At 40.4% G+C, this 15,000-nt stretch overlaps 1 protein-coding gene across 1 annotated transcript in view; it reads right to left on the bottom strand.

Annotated features, from left to right (window-relative positions):
- Positions 1-15,000, bottom strand: part of dlec1 (DLEC1 cilia and flagella associated protein) — a 70,767-nt gene that overhangs the window by 33,653 nt on the left and 22,114 nt on the right. The window contains exons 15-22 of the mRNA XM_061964892.2: positions 14,995-15,000; positions 12,744-12,906; positions 12,328-12,424; positions 12,134-12,264; positions 11,912-12,073; positions 9,399-9,529; positions 6,151-6,301; positions 5,963-6,079 (exon numbers count right to left, since the gene is read on the bottom strand). The exon at positions 14,995-15,000 is cut by the window's right edge and continues 68 nt beyond it. Coding sequence (XP_061820876.1) covers positions 5,963-6,079; positions 6,151-6,301; positions 9,399-9,529; positions 11,912-12,073; positions 12,134-12,264; positions 12,328-12,424; positions 12,744-12,906; positions 14,995-15,000 — 958 coding nt within the window. The remainder of the gene's footprint in view (positions 1-5,962; positions 6,080-6,150; positions 6,302-9,398; positions 9,530-11,911; positions 12,074-12,133; positions 12,265-12,327; positions 12,425-12,743; positions 12,907-14,994) is intronic.

Genomic DNA, 15,000 nt, shown 5'->3' with positions numbered 1-15,000 from the left:
AATTAAAAAAATTTAGATTTTAAATAGATTCAGGCGGGTGGCAGTTAAACCAATTCGGAAATATGATGTAGCGGCTAGCTACGGGGTGTTAGCCAATGGCTTTGGCTGGGGGGCGGGACTTCCGGGCAAGTTAGGGAAGTGACGTTGTTGACAGGAAGTGTTAGTTCGAGTTTTGCCGGGAAAGAGGGGAGACGCACATTGGAGCTGTTGTGTGGTGACATTGCATCTTATTACAATAAATACGAGACAAACGAATAAGTCTATGAGCCTACGTTCCTGGGAACATTACAATATATACATAGTTAAATGTTGTTACCCACATACGAAAAACGAGCAGGCACCTGCTGCATATGCCACAACAGAAGAAAAAAAAAAAAAGAGAAGGACACTTTTACGGAGCGGAGAAGGCCCCCCGACGCCTCGCCGGGGTCCGGGACCGAGGCCCCTTCCCCCGAGAGGGCCCCACCGGGAGCCGTAGCTGAGGCGATCCGCGAGAAGGGCCCGACGCACGTCCAGGGTCACCACCGCGCCCACCGCACCGACACCCCGCCTCGTCCGCCTTCGCCGCGGCCGGCGTCACGCGCAGCAGGTAAGCAGCTTACCTGCCCGCCACCCCCGTGGCCGGGGGCTCGTAACAGGGGTCACTCCGCGCGCTCTGCCCGCGCAGCTTACCTGCCCGCGCAGCTTACCTGCCCGCCACCCCCGTGGCCGGGGGCGCGTAACAGGGGTCACTCCGCGCGCAGTGCGCTCACGAAAGGGGTGGGGCTCACCCTGGTTGATATAGACAGCAGCTAGGACCGTGGCCATGGAAGTTGGAACCCGCTAAGGAGTGTGTAACAACCCACCTGCCGAATCAACTAGCCCTGAAAATGGATGGCGCTGGAGCGTCGGGCCCATATATCCGGCCGTCGCCAGCAGCGAGACGCGCTTGGAGGTGCGCTCAGCGCGGCTCCCATATGATTGCGCACTGGTGTGCGTCTGGGTCGTGACAGCGTGGCACGCGAATGTCTGTGCTGCGTTGGATCAGTCTCCTTTCTTTAACAGGCAAAAGCTTTATAACCTCACTAATGCCTTGCATCGTCTATATTAGATATATAACAACGGGCGGGTGCGGGCGGATGGCGGGCGGATGCAGTTCTGATCAAATGTTAGATCGGGTGGATTGCGGATGGTTGACGACTTTCTGATGCGGTTGCGGATGAAATAATTGCCTATCCGCGCATCTCTAGCGCACGTGGTGCCTTTCTGACCGCGCGCAGTGCCTTTTAGCGCGCGCGCGCAGAAAGGCAACGCGCGCGCGCTAAAAGGCACCGCGCGCGCGCTAAAAGGCACTGCGCGCGCGCAGAAAGGCACCACGTGCGCTAGAGATGCGCGGATAGGCAATTATTTCATCCGCAACCGCATCAGAAAGTCGTCAACCATCCGCAATCCACCCGATCTAACATTTGATCAGAACTGCATCCGCCCGCCATCCGCCCGCATCCGCCTTTCTGCGCGCGCGCGACGCCTTTTTGCGCGCGCGCGGTGCCTTTTAGCGCGCGCGCGGTGCCTTTCTGCGCGCGCGCGACGCCTTTCTGCGCGCTCTCTGTGTACTCCTGGCATCTCTCCTCGCGCTGTCATGTTTCTTTTTGGCACTTTGGGGGCAGGTATGCTTAGACGGCCCCTTCTTTCTGATTGGCTGTGAGCATTTTTCATATGACCAATCATTCTCCAGTGTAGCAATGTTGTAGCCATCTTACTTCGGACATCTAGCCTCAATCATTACATTACAATGGTACATGTACTAATTAAATTACCATAACTTGCTCGATTTTCGACCAATTTACAAACGGTTTGCCTTGTTACAAATCTTATTACATGTAGATATGACATAGGATGCTGTACCTGTTGAAGTTACCTCTTTTGCTTAAAAAAAAAAAAAAAAGACTTAATTGTGCAACATAGTTGTGTAGGGTCAGTGTTAGTCAGTTCTCTGATTATTTTAAACTGTTTCAGAATACATTATTAAAAGCTATTTTTAACATTTTAAAAACAAAATTCAAAGATTATTTCATTAATTTTATTCCTGAATCAAAAGAAATTCCATAAATTAGAAAACAAATGTTCAAGAAGAAGTGAAAATATAAAATAATGTTATTGCTGGTGGACCAGTTCTGGCTGAAAGATGTGATTATGGTGTTTGTTGTCTTATTATTTATTTGGGTCACATTTTGTATTACCCTGTATTGTGTTTATGTGGTATGAAATAACCTTCATCAGCGCGCGACATTTTTTTACCCACTTCTTCCTCCGTAAATCTTGATACATATTGACGATGACCCGCCCTGCTATACTTCTGATTGGCTCTGAGCATTTTTCAGCGTTTTTCGCCTGACCAATCAGAAAGGAGGGGCCGTCTAAGCATACCCGCCCCCAAAGTGCCAAAAAGAAACATGACAGCGCGAGGAGAGATGCCAGGAGTACACAGAGAGCGCGCAGAAAGGCACCGCGCGCGCGCTAAAAGGCACCACGCGCGCGCAAAATGGTGTCGCGCGCGCACGAAGTGGAAAATCAGCGCGCGATAACAGTTTTTATGCGCTTGGATTTTTGGCACTAATGTGACGCCATAGTGCCCCGTGCTTGGCAGCGGTGCTATAAATAGCCTCGCGCATGGCATTCGGAATGGCTCGATAGGAAGTTACGGGAAGCAGTGTCGATTGTCATTGTTGTTACGCGATTTTGTGAATAAAACTTAAAAAAAATTATTTTTTTTTAATTAATGAAAAACCGTATTTTTTATCACTGCAACCGTAACCCGGAATAGGTTGATGAAAACCGTACTAATTACGGGAAAACCGGAGTAGTTGGCAGGTATGATATATATTTATTGATTGATCATAAAATTAAATTTTTTTTGTGTAACATTTAAAAATGAGCTGATTATGATAACTGTGTTTTCTGATAACATTAAACATTAAAATATTAGATGTTGTGTTGTCTAACTCGGAAGTAGGTTTTTCCAGGAGGTTGAATGTGTTATGTGGCGCCCTACAAAGTGTTTGTACTGTAAGTAGTGTGCTGTTCACACACCAGTTGTTTGATTGTAACACAAATTGTAGCTGTAGTTTCCTTTACCAAATTTGGAGGTGGTGAAATCTCAATGTAAAATCGCTAATGCTAATCGTAGCCTGTCAATGGCAAATCCAATGCAAATTAGCATCAAGCTAGCACATTTTCAAAAAAAGTGGAGCCTTACTTTACGTTGGAGCGTTTTCTACCAAGCATACTTAGTTTGTGGGTGTTGAAAATCGCAACTTTACTTGGAGGAAGTCCGCCCTGAGTGCCGCTTAAGTTTTTGTTTACCTAAGCTGGTGTTTAGTCTGAAACCGGACGTGACGTTACATGCAACAAAGGTATCGAAATATTGCACCGTTTCATTGTACATGATACGAAGAGAATTCGGTCAGTGCCTATAAAAGTACCGAATTCAGGACCCGTCCCTACTTTTGGGGCTCTGTATACTTGGTAAATATAGCAAAAATGTCGGTAACACTGATCTCTTCTTTGTCTTCTTATTCTCTGGCAGACCAGGTGTGTTAAGAGTTACGATGCCTGCCACCTACTGTATGAAGTTGTCTGATTACATTTGAGACTCATTTGCACTTCCAAAATATTAGATGGCAGTGTTGTATAGGCTATCTATGGAGGTTGAATGTGTTATGTTGCGCCCAGTGACGTACAGTCACTAGAGGCAGGTGAGGCGGGGCCTCATGGACAGAAAAAAAATTTAAAAAGAAAAAAAAAATATTAAATTGTTATATGTATGCAGTGATTATACTATAAAGTTATTTTCCATTTAACTTCACCAGTTTTAGATTATTTTTATTCAAAATCGCTGAATTTTCACATTTGCCGTTCAAATACTGAGAAGAGACGGTGCGGTGAACAGCAGCCAGTTGAGGCACGTCACTCAGTGCCTCAACATGGACGGACTCGGCTAACTGCTGGCTTGCTGTGCAGTGAGAATGTATTGCTATATGAATTATATTATACATTTCCATAGTTTAGTTAGCTGAGGTATATAATGTACAGTGTATTTTGTCAAGAACTGTATGTGTGTAAAGTATTTATTGTGCTGAGCGATCATAAAACGGCTGCAAAAGACGCACTGGCTGAGGCTCCAGTAGCCCCGCCTCCTGCACCCCCGCCGTAGAATTGTTATATCAACTAAAGCCCACACTTAAACTTTCCACGTGCAAGATTGAATCTATTTAAAAAAGTTATTTCATAAGAAGCCAAAAAGTGCAAAAACAATAATGTTCATGTTGGAGGAGTTGTGAATGACTGCAGGGCCACAACATTAGGTACACCTGCAGACTGCAGGTGTATCTAATTCACAACTCCTCCAACACGAACATTATTGTTTTTGCACTTTTTGGCTTCTTATTAAATAACTTTTGTAACCTATTTTTATGGGCTTTCCTATTTGTGATGTTAAGTTCCTGTTATGCGCTGTTATACAGTATATGCCTTGAGCTCTTATTTTGAAGGCGCCAAGAGCGGAAGTGATGACATGTTGTAGTGGAGCGGAGGTTTTTGAAAGAAGGTAAATAAAGTGGTCCTCGTGTAAACTGGAGCCTCCGTGTTTGTTATTTTGTAGTTTCATACAGTATAGGCGACATTTATAAACCCTCGGTTATACTTTTTTAAATAGATTCAATCTTGCACGTGGAAAGTTTAAGTGAGGGCTTTAGTTGATATAACACTCCCGTCAGGGGGTGCATTAATCCAGCACAACAGTGGCGAATGGACTTTATTTATAAGTAAAGGTAAGACCATAATAACGTTTTTTTTATTAAATGTGCTTTTTTGTGTGCTACAGTTTGTATGTGTAAAGTTAAAGTTAAGTTAAAGTAGCAATGATTGTCACACACACACTAGGTGTAATGAAATTTGTCCTCTGCATTTGACCCATCCCTTGATCACCCCCTGGGAGGTGAGGGGAGCAGTGGGCAGCAGCGGCGCCGCGCCCGGGAATCATTTTTGGTGATTTAACCCCCAATTCCAAGCCTTGATGCTGAGTGCCAAGCAGGGAAGAATGCTGGTATGAGCTTTTAAACATAACCCGTTAACTGCTGCCACTCAAATGGTGAATAAGATACTCTTTAGGGTTCATATGTTTGTAAATCTGACTGTGATGAAGTCAGTGCCTCACCAGCCATCAACCTCACCGCACGTCACTGGTTGCGCCCTACAAAGTGTTTGTACTGTAATTAGTGTGCTTATCACACACTAGCTGTTTGATTGTAACACAAATTGTCGTTATAGTTTCCTTTAGCAAATTTGGAGGTGTTGAAATCTCAATGTAAAATCGCTAATGCTAATAGTAGCCTGTCAATGGCAAATCCAATGCAAATTAGCATTAAGCTAGCACATTTTAATAAAAGCGGAGCCTTACTTTACGTTGGAGCGTTTTCTACCGAACATACTTGCTTTGTGGGTGTTGAAAATCGCAACTTTACTTGGAGGAAGTGCTGCTTGAGTTTTTGTTTACCTAAGCTGGTGTTTAGTCTGAAACTGGACGTGACATGCAACAAAGGTATGAAAATATGGCACGGTTTCCTTGTACATGATACGAAGAGAATTCGGTCAGTGCCTATAAAAATACCGAATTCAGGACCCTTCCCTACTTTTGGGGCTCTGTATACTTGGTAAATATAGCAAAAATGTCGCTAACACTGATCTCTTCTTTGTCTTCTTATTCTCTGGCAGACCAGGTGTGTTAAGAGTTACGATGCCTGCCACCTACTGTACGAGGTTGTACTGACAAGCTATAGTCCCATTATAATGTGTTTATGAGCGAGGGACAACATGGAACATGACGTTTCAGTTTCGGCTCATAAAAAAATCTGTATCTGGACTGAAAATCTATGAATATGCTGCAGAAATGTTGAAAGTATGATGAAAATATGTCACGTCTTACAACTGTGTGGGAGATGAACGTGACATTGATCTCCAAGCTGGCGTTTGGGCCCAGGGTGCCCGACGACGGGTGAAAAGAGGCGGAGCAAAGTGACGCCTGCTGACCCTTCAGCTCGCCCTGAAAGAGAAGGCGGTGAAAACGGGAAACGTCCTCGCCGAAAAAGGGCTCGCCACGTTTGACACACGCACCAACCAGGCGAAGTCGGAGGTCAGGAGCGTCTGGTTGAAAAGGGTCACGCGTCCCTCGGCGGCGACGCCAAGGTAGAGCTCGGAGATCAGCAGCTCGCAGTTCAGCAGACACAGCTGAGGAGACTGCACGTCGGCACGCAGCAGCAGGTGACTGCGACAGACACAACATTAGGTACGTCTAAGACACTACAAATATTTTGACTCGGGGGCCACATTGAGAGAAAAAATGTGTCTGGGGCGGGGGGGCCAATGCGTATGTGTGTATAAATCATAAATACACATTTAGATGTAAAAATCTGCTGTACAGCATCGGACACTGAATATTAACAACTTATGAACATCGCTCCTCTTTTACATGGGATTTACAATATTAACTATGAACAATAAAACACTGAATATTAACAACATATGAACATCGCTCCTCTTTTACGTGGGATTTACAATATTAACTATGAACAATAAAAGACTGAATATTAACAACATATGAACATCGCTCCTCTTCTAAGTGGGATTTACAATATTAACTATGAACAATAAAAGACTGAATATTAACAACATATGAACATCGCTCCTCTTCTAAGTGGGATTTACAATATTAACTATGAACAATAAAAGACTGAATATTAACAACATATGCACATCGCTCCTTTTTTAAATGGTATTTACAATATTAACTATGAACAATAAAACATTGAATATGAACAACATATGAACATCGCTCCTCTTTTACGTGGGATTTACAATATTAACTATGAACAATAAAAGACTGAATATTAACAACATATGAACATCGCTCCTCTTTTACGTGGGATTTACAATATCAACTATGAACAATACAACACTGAATATTAACAACATATGAACATTGTTCCTCTTTTACGTGGGATTTACAATATAAACTATGAACATTAAAAGACTGAATATTAACAACATATGAACATCGCTCCTCTTTTACATTGGATTTACAATATTAACTATGAACTATAAAAGACTGAATATTAACAACATATGAACATCGCTCCTCTTCTAAGTGGGATTTACAATATAAACTATGAACAATAAAAGACTGAATATTAACAACATATGAACATCGCTCCTTTTTTAAATGGGATTTACAATATTAACTATGAACAATAAAACACTGAATATTAACAACATATGAACATCGCTCCTCTTTTACGTGGGATTTACAATATTAACTATGAACAATAAAAGACTGAATATTAACAACATATGTACATCGCTCCTCTTTTACATTGGATTTACAATATTAACTATGAACTATAAAAGACTGAATATTAACAACATATGAACATCGCTCCTCTTCTAAGTGGGATTTACAATATTAACTATGAACAATAAAAGACTGAATATTAACAACATATGAACATCGCTCCTCTTTTACATTGGATTTACAATATTAACTATGAACTATAAAAGACTGAATATTAACAACATATGAACATCGCTCCTCTTTTACGTGGGATTTACAATATTAACTATGAACAATAAAAGACTGAATATTACCAACATATGAACATAGCTCCTCTTTTACATTGGATTTACAATATTAACTATGAACTATAAAAGACTGAATATTAACAACATATGAACATCGCTCCTCTTCTAAGTGGGATTTACAATATTAACTATGAACAATAAAACACTGAATATTAACAACATATGAACATCGCTCCTCTTTTACATTGGATTTACAATATTAACTATGAACTATAAAAGACTGAATATTAACAACATATGAACATCGCTCCTCTTTTACGTGGGATTTACAATATTAACTATGAACAATAAAAGACTGAATATTACCAACATATGAACATAGCTCCTCTTTTACATTGGATTTACAATATTAACTATGAACTATAAAAGACTGAATATTAACAACATATGAACATCGCTCCTCTTCTAAGTGGGATTTACAATATTAACTATGAACAATAAAACACTGAATATTAACAACATATGAACATCGCTCCTCTTTTACATTGGATTTACAATATTAACTATGAACTATAAAAGACTGAATATTAACAACATATGAACATCGCTCCTCTTTTACGTGGGATTTACAATATTAACTATGAACAATAAAAGACTGAATATTACCAACATATGAACATAGCTCCTCTTTTACATTGGATTTACAATATTAACTATGAACTATAAAAGACTGAATATTAACAACATATGAACATCGCTCCTCTTCTACGTGGGATTTACAATATTAACTATGAACAATAAAAGACTGAATATTAACAACATATGAACATCGCTCCTCTTTTATGTGGGATTTACAATATTAACTATGAACAATAAAACACTGAATATTAACAACATATGAACATCGCTCCTCTTTTACGTGGGATTTACAATATTAACTATGAACAATAAAAGACTGAATATTAACAACATATGAACATCGCTCCTCTTTTACGTGGAATTTACAATATAAACTATGAACAATAAAAGACTGAATATTAACAACATATGAACATCGCTCCTCTTTTACGTGGGATTTACAATATTAACTATAAACAATAAAACAATGAATATTAACAACATATGAACATCGCTCCTCTTTTACATGGGATTTACAATATTAAATATGAACAATAAAAGACTGAATATTAACAACATATGAACATCGCTCCTCTTTTACGTGGAATTTACAATATAAACTATGAACAATAAAAGACTGAATATTAACAACATATGAACATCGCTCCTCTTTTACGTGGGATTTACAATATTAACTATAAACAATAAAACAATGAATATTAACAACATATGAACATCGCTCCTCTTTTACATGGGATTTACAATATTAAATATGAACAATAAAAGACTGAATATTAACAACATATGAACACCGCTCCTCTTCTAAGTCGGATTTACAATATTAACTATGAACAATAAAACACTGAATATTAACAATATATGAACATCGCTCCTCTTCTACGTGGGATTTACAATATAAACTATGAACAATAAAACACTGAATATTAACAACATATGAACATCGCTCCTCTTTTACATCATAATGGCAGCGACAGTTTTGATGTCTAAAAAAATTATGTAGAATGTCCGGCGGGCCGGATTGTAAATCTTAATGGGCCGCACGTGGCCCGCGGGTTGTATTTTGCCCAGGTCTGGTCCAAGAACAGCACTATTGACTGACGCTGCCAGAGAGGAGTCCAACAACGACCACATAAGGTATCTTTGCCTACCATCCCGTCCCCTTCTCCACCGCCAGCTCCAGCTCGGTCTTCAACACCTGGCAGTGCTGCGGCCTGAAGTGGATGCAGACGCTGCAACAGGCCATCGGGGGCAGCGTGCCTCTGCAGGGCTCCACAAAGAGCTGCACACACAAGAGTCGGTCAGTGCTGGTTAATGGTTGGTAGTACCATAGCTACATTTATTGGAGAGTAACTAGTAGCTTAGTTACATTTAATGGCGTGTAACTATGAGCTTAGCTACATTTAATGGAAAGTAACTCATAGCTTAGTTACATGCAATGGAGTGTAACTAGTAGCTTAGCTACATTTAATGGAGAGTAACCAGTAACTTAGTTACCTCTAACGGAGAGTAACACGCAGCTTAGTTACATTTAATGGAAAGTAACTGGTAGCTTAGCTACATTTAATGGAAAGTAACTAGTAGTTTAGTTACATTTAATGGAGAGTAACTGGTAGCTTAGCTACATTTAATAGAGAGTAGTTAGTAGCTTAGCTAAATTTAATGGAAAGTTGCTATGAGCTTAGCTACATTTAATGGAAAGTAACTATGAGCTTAGCTACATTTAATGAAAAATAACTAGTAGCTTAGTTAAATTTATTGGAGAGTAACTAATAGCTTAGCTAAATTTATTGTATTGTAACTAATAGCATAGAGATTAACGAGTAGCTTAGTTACATTTAATGGAGAGTAACTAATAGCTTAGCTAAATTTAATGGAAAGTAGCTATGAACTTAGCTACATTTAATGGAAAAAAAACTATGAGCTTAGCTACATTTAATGGAGTGTAACTATGAGCTTAGCTACATTTAATGAAAAATAACTAGTAGCTTAGTTACATTTATTGGAGAGTAACTAATAGCTTAGCTACATTTATTGGAGAGTAACTACCGGTAGTAGCTTAACCGCATTTAATGGAAAGTAACTAGTAGCGTACGTAGCTCCATTTAATGGATAGTAACTAATAGCATAGCTACATTTAATGTAGATTAACTAGTAGCTTAGTTAAATTTAATGGATATTAACTAGTAGCTTAGTTACATTTAATGGAGTGTAACTAGTAGCTTCGCTACATTTAATGGAAAGTAACTATGAGCTTAGCTACATTTAATGAAAAATAACTAGTAGCTTAGTTACATTTATTGGAGAGTAACTAGTAGCTTAGTTACATTTAATGGCGTGTAACTATGAGGTAGTAGCTTAACCGCATTTAATGGAAAGTAACTAGTAGCGTACGTAGCTCCATTTAATGGATAGTAACTAATAGCATAGCTACATTTAATGTAGATTAACTAGTAGTTGAGTTACATTTAATGGTGAGTAACTAGTAGCTTAGCTACATTTAATAGAGAGTAACTAGTAACTCAGTTACATTTAATGGAAAGTAACTAGTAGCATAGCTAAATGTAATGGATAGTAACTAGTAGCTTAGTTACATTTAATGGTGAGTAATTAGTAGCTTAGCTACATTTAATGGAGAGTAACGAGTAGCTTAGTTACATTTAATGAATAGTAACTAGTGGCTTAATTACATTTAATGAAGTGTAACTGGTAGCATATCTACATTTAATGGAGTAACTAGTAGCTTAATTACATTTAATGGTGAGTAATTAGTAGCTTAGCTACATTTAATGGAGAGTAACTAGTAGGTTAGTTACATTTAATGAATAGTAACTCGTGGCTTAGTTACATTTAATGGAGAGTAATTAGTAGCTTAGTTACATTGAATGAAGAGTAACTTGTAGCTTAGTTCCATTAATGAAGAGTAACTAGTAGCTTAGTTACATTTATTGGAGAGTAACTAGTAGCTTAGCTACATTTAATGGAGAGTAACTAGTAGCTTAGTTACATTTAATGAATAGTAACTAGTGGCTTAGTTACATTTAATGGAGAGTAACTAGTAGGTTAGTTACATTTAATGAATAGTAACTCGTGGCTTAGTTATATTTAATGGAGAGTAATTAGTAGCTTAGTTACATTGAATGAAGAGTAACTTGTAGCTTAGTTCCATTAATGAAGAGTAACTAGTAGCTTAGTTACATTTATTGGAGAGTAACTAGTAGCTTAGCTACATTTAATGGAGAGTAACTAGTAGCTTAGTTACATTTAATGAATAGTAACTAGTGGCTTAGTTACATTTAATGGAGAGTAACTAGTAGCTTAGTTACATTGAATGAAGAGTAACTTGTAGCTTAGTTCCATTAATGAAGAGTAACTAGTAGCTTAGTTACATTTATTGGAGAGTAACTAGTAGCATAGCTACATTTAATCGAGAGTAACTAGTAGCTTAGTTACATTTAATAGAGAGTAACTAGTAGCTCAGCTACATTTAAAGGACAGTAACTCACAGCTTAGTTCAATTTAATGAAGAGTTACTAGTACTTAACTTATTCCATTTTCCAAGTAGCTTGCCCATCACAGTTAATACTCAGAAGCGTGTGTGTGCGTGCGTGTGTGTCTGTGCGTGCGTGCGTGCGTGTGTGTGTGTGTGTGTGTGTGTGTGTACCTGCACTTCCTGGCTGCCATCTTGACTCTTGTGCACCTCCTGCAGAGTCCAGGCAGCCTCCAGGTGGGTGGTGTTGCTGAGGTACAGCTTGGTCCGGCTTTGCTCCCCCAGTCGCATGAGGCCGAAGTCAACGCTGGGCGTGTGGATGGTCACGCTGGGACCCTTGCAGACGACGATGATGGTGAACAAGAGAGTTGAGACCTAGTCAGCGTTCCTGCGTACCTTGAAGGTGACTTCCACAGGTAAGGTGACGGGCTCAGTGCGATGCTGGATGTGGCAGAGCACACTGCTCACCACCTTCTCCGGTCTCCCCCCAGTCACCATCAGGGTGAAGACGCAACAGTCCTTTGCCTCTGCAGGATATGAAAAAAGTCACCCTGGACTCTCCTCTCAGCAGCCACGTCCTTGTGACTCACCTATTTTGCCAGCAGAAGGCTCCACTTCTATTTTGTGGCAGCTGCTGCTCATCTTCTCCCACTGGAAGGAGACTGACGTTTTGCTGTGATTCCACATCTGACACACACACACACACACACACACAGGAAATAAAATCTATGGTAGCGGGGGTCTATATAGTAGCGTCCCGGAAAAGTTAGTGCTGCAAGGGGTTCTGGGTATTTGTTCTGTTGTGTTTATGTTGTTACGGTGCGGATGTTCTCCCAAAATGTGTTTGTCATTCTTGTTTGGTGTGGGTTCACAGTGTGGAACATATTTGTAACAGTGTTAAAGTTGTTTATACGGCCACCCTCAGTGTGACCTGTATGGCTGTCACCTTCCTGGTGCAACCCTGCTCGGGAATTGAACCATGCAGCGTTACGCCAACGAGACTGACCTTGAAAAGGCGGCGGGTGGTGGAGCAAATGAAGAGTTGGCCGGGGATGACGACGGCGTAAGGCTCCAGCAGGATGTTGAAGGGCTCCGTCGACCCCTTCACCTCCACCTCCATGACCGTGGCATCTCCCACCTTGGAGCCCACGCGCACAGGCTGCAGTCCGCTGCACCACCGCGCCATGCAAAGACACGGGTGAGGAGTAGTAGTAGCATAGTAGTAGCAATAGTTGTACTATTCCTAGTAGTAGTAGTATCAGTAGTTGTACTAGTACTAGTTGTAGTAGAAGTAGTATTAGTACTAGTAGTACCAGGAGTAGTAGTGGTAGTTGTAGTAGTAGAAACAGTGGTAGTAGTCAGTGCTTAGCTGTACAGCTTTCACAGACAGGACCATCTTAGTACAAGTAGTACCAGTAGTAGTAGTAATAGTAGAAGTAGTCGTAATAGCAGTAAATAGCATTAGAAATAGTAGAATCAGTAGAGGTAGTAGTAGCATTAGAAGTAGTAGTTGTTGAAGTAGTAGCAGCAGCAGTAGAAGTAGAAGCACCTTACACCTGGTCACAGTCAGTAGTACTGGAGCTAATAATACCAGTAGTATTGATAGTAGTAGTAGTAGTAGCACCTTACCCCTTGTCACAGTCGTAGTAGTACTAGAACTAGTAATGCCAGTAGTAATACCAGCAGCAGTACTAGTAGTAGGAGTAGCAGTAGAAGCATCTTAACCCTGGTCACAGTCGTAGTAGTAGTACTGGAACTAGTAATACCAGTAGTATTGATAATAGTAGTAGTAGTAGCAGTAGTAGTAGTAGTAGTAGTAGCACCTTAACCGTGGTCACAGTAGTGGTAGTACTGGAACTAGTAATACCAGCAGTATTGATAGTAGTAGTAGTAGTAGTAGCACCTTACCCCTTGTCACAGTCGTAGTAGTACTAGAACTAGTAATGCCAGTAGTAATACCAGCAGCAGTACTAGTAGTAGTAGTAGCAGTAGTAGCATCTTAACCCTGGTCACAGTCTTAGTAGTACTGGAACTAGTAATACCAGTAGTATTGATAATAGTAGTAGTAGTAGTAGCAGTAGTAGTAGTAGTAGCACCTTAACCCAGGTCACAGTAGTGGTAGTACTGGAACTAGTAATACCAGCAGTATTGATAGTAGTAGTAGTAGTAGTAGTAGTAGTAGTAGCACCTTACCCCTTGTCACAGTTGTAGTAGTACTGGAACTAGTAATGCCAGTAGTAATACCAGTAGTAGTAGTACTAGTAGTAGTAGTAGTAGTAGTAGTAGCACCTTACCCCTGGTCACAGTCGTGGTAGTACTGGAACTAGTAATACCAGTAGTAGTAGTAGTTATAGCTGCACCTTAGCCTTGGTCACAGTCATAGTATTACTGGAACTAGTAATACCAGTAGCAATACCAGCAGCAGTAGTATTAGTAGTAGTAGTACTAGTAGTAGTAGTAGTAGTAGCATCTTAACCCTGGTCACAGTCGTGGTAGCACTGGAACTAGTTATAACAGTAGTAGTAGTAGTAGTAGTTGCAGCAGCACCTTATCCCTGGTCACAGTCATAGTAGTACTCTAACTAGTAATACCAGTAGTAATACCAGCAGTAGTAGTAGTTGTAATTGTAGCACTTTACCCCTCGTCACTGTCATAGAAGAAATGGAACATGTAATACCAGTAGTAATACCAGCAGTAGTAGTAGTAGTAGCACCTTACCCCTGGTCACAGTCGTAGTAGCACTGGAACTAGTGATACCAGTAGTAATACCAGCTGTATTAGTAGTAGTAGTGGCACCTTACCCCTGGTCAGAGTTGTAGTAGTACTGGAAGTAGTGATACCAGTAGTAATACCAGCAGTAGTAGTAGTAGTAGTAGTAGTAGTAGCACCTTACCCCTGGCCAGAGTCGTAGTAGCACTGGAACTAGTAATACCAGCGTTATTAGTAGTAGTTGTAGCACCTTACCTCTGGTCAGAGTCGTAGTAGTACTGGATCTAGTGATACCAGTAGTAATACCAGCAGCAGTAGTAGTAGGAGTACTAGTAGTAGTAGTAGTAGTAGTAGCACCTTACCCCTGGTCATAGTCGTAGTAGTACTGGAACTAGTGATACCAGTAGTAATACCAGCAGTAGTAGTAGTAGTAGTAGTAGTAGTCGTAGCACTCCAGTCATATACTGGAACTAATAATACCAGTAGCAATATCAATAGTAATACCATCAGTAGTATTAGTATTAGTAGTAGTAGTAGTAGCACCTTACCCCTGC

The sequence above is a fragment of the Nerophis lumbriciformis genome, linkage group LG07, assembly GCF_033978685.3.
Source record: "Nerophis lumbriciformis linkage group LG07, RoL_Nlum_v2.1, whole genome shotgun sequence".
NCBI classification, from domain to species: Eukaryota; Metazoa; Chordata; class Actinopteri; order Syngnathiformes; family Syngnathidae; genus Nerophis; species Nerophis lumbriciformis.
Note: the sequence above shows the minus strand (reverse complement) of the source record. Positions and strands in the feature narration are given on the sequence as shown.